The sequence below is a fragment of the Piliocolobus tephrosceles genome, chromosome 21 (genome assembly GCF_002776525.5).
Source record: "Piliocolobus tephrosceles isolate RC106 chromosome 21, ASM277652v3, whole genome shotgun sequence".
Taxonomy (NCBI): domain Eukaryota; kingdom Metazoa; phylum Chordata; class Mammalia; order Primates; family Cercopithecidae; genus Piliocolobus; species Piliocolobus tephrosceles.
This window is the reverse complement of record NC_045454.1, coordinates 36,455,289-36,464,667: the sequence shown is the minus strand read 5'-3', so window position 1 is coordinate 36,464,667 and position 9,379 is coordinate 36,455,289. Positions and strand designations below refer to the sequence as shown.

At 47.2% G+C, this 9,379-nt stretch overlaps 1 protein-coding gene across 1 annotated transcript in view; it reads left to right on the top strand.

Annotated features, from left to right (window-relative positions):
• Nucleotides 1-9,379, top strand: part of NWD1 (NACHT and WD repeat domain containing 1) — an 87,388-nt gene that overhangs the window by 37,949 nt on the left and 40,060 nt on the right. The window contains 1 exon segment of the mRNA XM_023229651.2: nucleotides 5,633-5,830. Coding sequence (XP_023085419.2) covers nucleotides 5,633-5,830 — 198 coding nt within the window.

Here is a 9,379-nt window from a genome sequence, read left to right as displayed (position 1 = left end):
GGAGGGAGGGAGGGGAAAGAAAAGAAAGTGCCAGATAGGAACTATTTCAAGAAAACTCTAGGAAATTATGTAGGTACATATATGATAAAAGAGAAAACAAAGTTCCCACATATTTTTTATTGATGAAATTCAAAATATAATAATAACTGAGTACAAAACTTAGGGTTTAAAGTTGGTTTTCACTATTATCTGGTCTATTGCAAACACATGGCTGTAAAAATTATTCTCAGGCTGAGCATGATGGCTTACGCTTATAGTCCCAGCTACTTGGGAAGGTGAGGTGGGAGGATCACTTGAGCCTGGGAGGTTAAGGCTGCAGTAAACTGTGATTGCTCCCCTGGGTGACAGAGCGAGACCCTGTCTCAAAATAAACAAACCAAAAAAAAAAAAAAAAAAACCCTATTCCTAGCTCCCAGATGACTTGGGCGGAGTCTGGCCCTCAGATTGCAATTTGCTACTCCCTGTCCTAGATCTTGAAGAATCTCTCCAAGTCTTCAGACGCTCTGGCCATGAGGATGTTCTGTTTGGTTTTGTTTTAATTGTAGCAAAATACATGTCTTAACCATTTTTTTTTTTGAGACAGGATCTCGCTTCATTGCCCAGGCTAGAGCACGGTGGCATGATCTCAGCTCACTGCAACCTCCTCCTATCAGGCTCAAGCGATCCTCCCGCCTCAGCCTCCTGAGTAGCTGGGACTACAGATATGCACCATCATGCTCGGCTAATTTTTATATATTTTGTAGAGACGGGATTTTGTCATGTTTCACAGGCAGGTCTTGAACTCCTGGACTCAAGCAATCCTCCTGCCTCAGCCTCCCAAAGTGCTGGGATGACAGGCATGAACCACGGTGCCTGACAAGATTAAATATATTAATAATGTGCAGCTATCATCACGATTGATCTCCAGAATTTGTTAATCTTCCTAAAGTGAAACTCTGTCTTCATTAAACACTCACTCCCTGTACTAACCCGTCTTCACCCTGCTGTAAAGAAACATCCAAGACTGGGTAATTTACAAAAGAAAGAGGTTTAATTGACTCACAGTTCTGCATGGCTGGGAAGGCCTCAGGAAACTTGTGGCAGAAGGGAAAGAGGTGTGTCTTACAGGGCAGCCGGCGGGAGTGAGGGAGCAAAGGCAGGGAAAACTGCCTTATGAAACCATTGGATGGCCAGGTGCGGTGGCTCACACCTATAATTCCAGCACTTTGGGAGGCTGAGGCAGGCGGATCACTTGAGGTCAGGAGTTTGAGACCAGCCTGGCCAGCATGGTGAAACCCCATGTCTACTAAAAATATAAAAATTTGTCAGGTGTGGTGGCGCACACTTGTAGTTCCAGCTATTTGAGAGGCTGAGGTGGGAAAATTGCTTGAACACGGGAGGCAGAGGTTGCAGTGAGCCGGGATTGCGCCACTGCACTCCAGCCTGGGCGACAGAATGAGACTGTCTCCAATAAAACCCAAAAACCCATCATCTCGTGAAAACTCACTGTCATGAGAACAGCATGGGGGAACCATCCCCACGATCCAATCACCTCCCATCTGGTCCCTCCCTCATGGGGGATTATGGGGAGTACAATTCAAGATTAGATTTGGGTGGGGACACAGCCAAACCATATCACTCCCCATTCTCCCTTTACCCCAGTCCCTGGCAACCACCGTGCTGTTTTCTGTCTCTATAAATATGACTGCTTTAGGTATTTCATATAAGTGGTATTTTACAGTATTTGTCCTTTATTCTCTGACTTCTCTTACTGAGCACAACGTCCTCACGTTTCATTCACATTGTAACATATGTCAGAATTTCCTCTTTTTTTTTGCACAACAGAGTCTTACTCTGTCACCCAGGCTGGAGTGCAGTGGCACAATCTCAGCTCACTGCAACCTCCACCTCCTGGGTTGTTCACGCAATTGTCCTGCCTCAGCCTCCAGAGTAGCTGGGATTACAGGTGTGTGCCACCACACGCAGCTGATTTTTGTATTTTTTAGTAGAGATGGGGTTTTGCTCTGCTAGCCAGGCTGGTCTCGAACTCCTGACCTCACATGATCTGCCCACCTTGACCTCCCAAAGTGCTGGGATTACAGGCATGAGCTACCATGCCTGGCTAAGAATTTCCTTCCTTTTTAAGGCTGAATAATATTGCATTGTATGAATATGCCACATTTTGTTTATCTATTCATCTGTCTGTGGACATTTATTTGTGTGTTTCTACTTTTGGCTGTCACGAAGAGGAATCACTAGATCACATGGCAATTTTGTGTCTGTCTTTTTGAGGAACCACCACTTCATTTTCCACAATAGCTGCACCATTTTACAATCAAACTATGGGAGACAATAAATAATATCTTTTTATCTACCCTTTTATGTTCAGTGATAGGGGCCTATGAATTAAACTAACAAAAGACAGCTTTACAGGAGAAAGGGCTCACACGTTTTAATTTTATATGCACAGAAGTTTCACAGAAGATAAGTGAAAACTCAAAGGAGCGTTTAGACCTGGGGCCTTAAATACCATGTTAACAAAGGGCAATAAATTGTGAGGTGAGTTCACAAGGGAAGGGGGAGTATTCAAGATGTTTAAGTCTCTGTATCCAAAGTGCTTCCCCATGGATGTGAATAGCATGTTAAAAAGGATGACCAGTGGCCTGTGATTCCTATGCAGAGCTTTTAATCCTGGCTCTGCAAAGCATCCTTGAACTGTCTGCTTCTCTATATTCTCCTGGCCATCAGCCCAGAAGTGGCAGCACCACTGCTTCTCTTTATTCTCCTGGCCATCAGCCCAGAAGTGGCAGCAGAAGTGGCAGAGACCTGACGGTTTTATAAGGGGCTTCCCCCTTCGCTTGGCTCTCATTCTTCTCTCTCCTCCCGCCTTGTGACGAAGGGCATGTTTGCTTCCCCTTCCACCATGATTGTAAGTTTCCTGAGGCCTCCCCAGCCCTGCAGAACTGTAGGTCAATTAAACCTCTTTTGTTTACAGATTACCCAGTTTTGGGTATGTCTTTATTAGCAGCATGAGAACAGACTAATACACACATAGACCAGTCATGGTCAAGACCATAAATTTTGAGCTATACTGTGTCGATTGAAATCTTGGTGCTGCCACTTCTGGCAGTGTGACCTTGCAGACCCTTTACCGTCACTCCCAGTGCCCCACAGCCCTCAGTTTTCGCATCTGCAAAATAGGGATGCTGAGTGACCTTCCCACCTAGGGCTGCTGGGAAGAGTATGTACATCAATTCACACAGAACCTCCACCCGTGATGCCATCTAAGCTCCTGTTACTGTCACATAATAGCACTGTTGACATGAACAGCCTTGGATGGGCTATTTCTGCCCTGAAACCCTATTTGTGTCAACTGCAAAATGTGTGATTGAACTAAAATGTGTCCAGAACTCCACCCAATATGAAGATGATGGTGCCTGTAACTATTTATGCCTTTCTTATACATTCACACAATCCCTACTGATTACCTGTCATTACCCCAGCTCCCACTGGGACCTAAACATAGTTAATGTTTGTCTCAGCCTTTAAGAGAGGAGATGGGACCGAGTGCGGGGGTTCACGCTTCTAATCCCAGCACTTTGGGAGGCCCAGACAGAAGGATTGCTAGAAGGCAGGAGTTCAAGAACAACCTGGGCAACACAGCAAGACCCTATCTCTATAAAAAAAATTAACTAGTTAAAAATAGATAAATAGATGGCTGGGCACAGTGGCTCACGCCTGTAACCCCAACACTTTGGGAAACTGAGGCAGACAGATTACTTGAGGCCAGGAGTTTGAAACCAGCCTGGGTGACGGTGAAACCCCATCTCTACTAAAAATACAAAAATTAGCCGGGTGTGGTGGTGCATGCCTGTAATCCCAGCTTCTTGGGAGGCTGAGGAATGAGAATTGCTTGAACCCGGGAGGCAGACGTTGCGGTGAACCGAGATCGCGCCACTGCACTCCAACCTGCATGACGTAGCAAAACTCTGTCTCAAAATACACAAATAAATAAAGAGAAGGAGATGGAGCAGCACACCAAACAACTGGAATTTAAGGCAACCGGAAAGAAAAATAACGCGAGAGGAGCTCGCCAGGAGTTGTAAACCTTGATGGAGCAACTTCCCAGGAAAACAGCCCTGGGCATGACTTCCCAGTTGAAGGAAGATTTAAAAGCCCAGATCTCTGAGCACGTTCCCTGCAAAGCCCCTTGATTGACAACCTGTGGCAACTCCAGCGCCAAGGAGGAGGAGTAGGAACAAATATTATCACCAGAGGGCGCTGCTGGACAACCATGTGCTCTCCGTACATCCAAGCTGGGAAATGGGGAACATTCAACATCACATCCTAAATGATCCAACGCGATCACGAGTCCTTTTTTTTGAGGAGTCTCGCTCTGTCACCCAACCTCTGCCTCCCGGGTTCCAGCGATTCTCCTGTCTCAGCCTCCCGAGTAGCTGGGATTACAGGCCCGTGCCACTATGCCCGGCTAATTTTTCTTCATAGCCCATTTTTTACAGAACAGTTTTAGGTTCACAGCAAAATTGAGTGAAAGGTACAAAGATTTCCAATATATCCCTCCTCTGATCCTGCTTTATTGAAAAGATTGGGTCTGTGCACAGTGGCTCACACGTATAATTCCAGAGCTTTGAGGGGTCGAGGAAGGAGGATAACTTGAGCCCAGGAGTTTGAGACCAACCTGGGCTACATAACGAGACCCTGTCTCTACAAAAAACAAAAAACTAACCAGGCGTGGTAACGTGCACCTGCAGTTCCAGCTACCCGGGAGGCTGTGGCTGGAAGATCGCTTGAGCCCAGGAGTTTGAGGCTGCAGTGAGCTGTGATCGTGCCACTGCACCCTGTCTCTAAAAAAATAAATAACTGGGCATGGTGGCTCACTCCTGTAATCTCAGCACTTTAGGAAGCCGAGGCAGATGGATCACTTGAGATCAGGAGCTCAAGACCAGCCCAGCCAACGTGGTGAAACCCCGTTTCAACTAAACACACAAAAATTAGCTGGGTGTGATGGCAGGAGCCTGTAATTCCAGCTATTTGGGAGGCTGAGGCAGGAGAATCGCTTGAACCTGGGAGGTGGAGGTTGCAGTGAGCCGAGATTGCGCCATTGCACTCCAGGGTGACAGGCTGAAACTCCATCTCAAAAATAACTGAAATAAAATAAAATAAAATAAACAAATAAATTAGCTGAGCATGGTGGCACACGCCTGTAGTCCCTAGTATTTGGGAGGCTGAGATGGGAGGATTGCTTGAGCTCAGAAGTTTGAGGCTGCAGTGAGCTTTGATCGTGCCACTGCACTCCAGCCGGGACAACAGAGTGTGATAAAAGAGGAAGGAAGAAAGGAAGGGAGGGAGGGAGAGAAGGAGGGAGGCAGGAAGGAAAGGGAAGGGAAGCATTCTAGGCCACATGGGCAAAGGCTGGAGACTGGAAACAGCTGGGTGCAACTGAAGCAACGTAAGTGGGACTGGAGAGCAGAGAAGGAGACAACAGAGGGTAACAGAGAATAGCAGAGGCCAGTAGCTGAGGTATTGTGTCTTTTCTTTTGTCCTGGAGCCCCTGCAGGGAGTGGAGACTCAATTGGCAGGAGGGTACAGGGGGCTCAATCTAGGCAACTTAGTCTACATCCCTTTGTTGCAGAGAGGAGCCTCCTGTACACAGAACTGCTGGCCAGACTCCATTTCTTTGCCACCTCACATCCAGCACTGGTGGGACAGCTGTGCCAACAGGCCCAGAGCTGGTTCGGGTTATGCACACACCCTGTGTTGGTGCCCCTTGGAGGATTCCTCCAGCCCCCGGGAGGACCCCTCCGGGCAACCCTCAGCGGTTGTCACAAAGGTGAGTCTCCCCAGCGTAGCGAAAATCCCAGCAAGCACTTGCTTGCTTGGGGGCAGTGAATGCTGGGTGTTTGAGGTTGTCCTCTGGGACTCCCTTGTGCTAGTCGGGAGGCCCCAAGCGTGCCATCAGAGCCTGCCCCTGCTGTCTCATGCCGAATCAACTCTCTCTGCCCCCCCGCCAAGGGACTGCAGATGTCTCATATAAATTCTGCTAATAAGCCCCATGCTAGAGGATGCCTCCAAGCTTCCCATCTCCAAGGGATTGGTGCCCATCTGACAGTTTCGGCTATTTACAAGCTCCTGCTAATAAGTCTGAAAGCTAGGAACTGATGCCTGACAGGCCCCTGAGAAGCTGATGGAACTGTAAGAAGCCTTTGGAATCCCAGAATGTAAGGGAGTGAAGAGGATTTAGGTTTTGCCATCCATTTGTCATTCAGTTTTCTCTTCCTTCCATTCATCCATCCATCTATCCATCCATCCATTCATTCACCTTCTTACTCTTCCATCCAATTACCCTCCCATCCGTTCGTTCATCTATCTACCTCCCACCCTTCCATTCATCAATCCATCCACCACCCTCCCACCCACTCATCCATTCATCCATCCATCTATCCATCCATTCATCTATTAATTCACCTTCCTACTCTTCCATCCAATTACCCTCCCATCCATTCATCCATCTATTTACACTCCCACCCTTCCATTCATCTATCCATCCATCCATCAACCACCCTGCCACCCACCCATCCATTCATCCACTCATCTTCTCTGCCACGCTTCCATCCATCTACTGCCACCTTCATCCATCCATCCATCCATCCATCCATCCATCCATCCATCCATCCATTCATCTTCCCACTCTCCCATCCATCTACCCTCCTACTCTTCCATCCATCTATCCATCCATTCACTCATCTACCCCCCTTTCATACATCATTTGTCTATTCATTCAATCATCTACCCACCCTTCCATTTATCCATCGATTCATTTATCAAACCACCTTCCTCTCCATCCATCCATCCATCCATCCATCCATCCATCCATCCACCCATCCATCCATCTATCCATCCACCCCCCACCTATCCACCCATCCATCTACGCACCTTGCCACCCTTCCATCCATCTATACCCCATCTATAAATCCATCTACCCTCCCACTTTTTCATCCGTCTGCTTTTCCACTGTTCCATCCATCCACCCACCATCCATCTATCCATCTACCCTACCACCGTTTCATTTATCTAGCCCCATTCATCCATCCACCCATCCATTATTCATCCATTCACCCAATCGTTTACCCACCCTTTCATTCATCTATACATCCATCCATCCATTCATCAAACCACCTTCTTATCCTTTCATCCATCCATCCACTCACCCATCCATCCACTCACCCACCTACGCACCTTTCCTTCCATCCATCCACTCACTCATCCATTCGTCCATTCATCCATTCATTCTGCCCACCCACAATCTCTCACATTGATTGTGAGACCACTGAATTCACTTGTGGTTCAAATGTCAGAGCTCTCACTGTGCCACATGACCTGGTAGTGAGAGCTGCACTCCCCAGGCACATTATTTTCAAAATAGAAATGCTAAGAGACACTAAGTACAGTGCATGGAGGGAGTTGATTTAGGGGCAGCTGCTAGAATGCTGTGTTGAGGAGGATTCTGAGACTGAAGTTGGCATAGTGGGAAAGAGTGTGGATTTGTTAGGATATAGACTCAGAAGTTGTAAAAAAAACAATGGCCAAAATATCAGTGGCTTAAATAAAATAGGAGTTGAATTCTCTCTTATGAAATAGTTCAAGCAAAAGCAGAGGTAAAAGGGAGTCCTTAGGGTGTCTGGCACCCATACTCCTTCAATCTGGCTGCTCTGCCATTTTCAGTGTAGGGCTGTCCTCATTGGCCCAAGATGGCTGCTCCAGTTCCTACCATCAAGATGGCATTCTAGCCAGTGGGAATAGGAGAAGCAGATGGCAGGCCTCTTCATTTTAAGGGCATGACCTAGAAGCAGAACTAAATATTTCTATTTCTGTCTCATTGGCAAGAACTTGGGTATCTCCAACTGTAAGGAAGCCTGGGAAACATGATTCTTTCTTTCTTTCCTTCCTTCCTTCCTTCCTTCCTTCCTTCCTTCCTTCCTTCCTTCCTTCCTTCCTTCCTTCCTTCCTTTTTTTTGAGATGGAGTTTTGCTCTTGTCGCCCAGGCTGGAGTGCAATAGCACAATCTTGGCTCACTGCACCTCTGCTTCCCGGGTTCAAGTCATTCTCCTGCCTCAGCCTCTCAAGTAGCTGGGATTACAGGCACATGCCACCATGCCCAGATAATTTTTGGTAGAGACCAGGTTTCACCATGTTGGCCAGGCTGGTCTCAAACTCCTGACCTCAGGTGATCCACCCACCTTGGCCTCCCAAAGTGCTGGGATTACAGGGGTGAGCCACTGCGCTCAGCTAGGGAAATATGGTCTTTGTGCAGATAACCATGTACTCAGCTAAAACCTATGAGCTTTTGGGTTTTATTACTAATGGTGAGATTATAGAATGGCTATGGAGGCACAAATCACACACAATGCTGTGATTGAATAATGATGTCTGTTATGGCACAGGCATAGGAAGTTATAGCTTAGAGTGACATTTTTGTCATCTCTGGGGCAGGGAAATGTTCTGTGTTTCAGATCCACTGTGCCCCATTCTACATCCTCTAGTCCTGTTAAAGTTGAGAAAGTTCTTACCCGTGTGGGCTTCAGTTTGTTCATTTTTAAAATGAAAAGTATGGCCAGGTAAGGTGGCTCACGCGTGTAATCCCAGCACTTTGGGAGGCTGAGGCAGGTGAATCATGAGGTCAGGAGTTCAAGACCAGCCTGGCCAACATGGTAAAACCCTGTCTCTACTAAAAATACAAAAATTAGCTGAGTGTGGTAGTGAGCACCTGTAATCCCAGTTACTCAGGAGGCTGAGGCAGGAGAATCACTTGAAACTGGAAGGCGGAGGTTGCAGTGAGTGGAGATCGCGCCACTGCACTCCAACCTGGGCAAAAGGGCAAAACTCCGTCTCAAAAAAAAAAAAAAGAAAAATGAAAAGTATGAGTTAATATTTCCAAGGTCACACAATGAGTGCATGACAAGAAAAAAAAGTAAAAGAGGCTGAGAACAGTGATTTATGCCTGTAATCCCAGCTCTTTGGGAGGCCAAGACAAGAGGATCTCTTGGGCCCAGATGCTCAAGACCAGCCTGGGCATCATAAGGAGACCCTGTCTCTACAAGAAGTTAAAAAAACAAACAAAAAACAGCTGGTCATGGTCGCATGTGCCTATAGTTCCAGCTACTCAGGAGGCTAAGATGGGAGAATGGCTTGAGCCCAGGAGTTCAAGGCTGCAGTGAGCTATGATTGTGGCAGTGCACTCCAGCCTGGGTGACAGAGTGAGACTCTATCTGGAAAAAAAAAAAAAGGAAGGGGGGGAAGGGAAGGGGGGGGGGGGGGGGAAAGGAGGGAAAGGGGAGGGGAGAGGGATGGAACTGGAGGGATGAAAAAGGGGAGGGAAGAG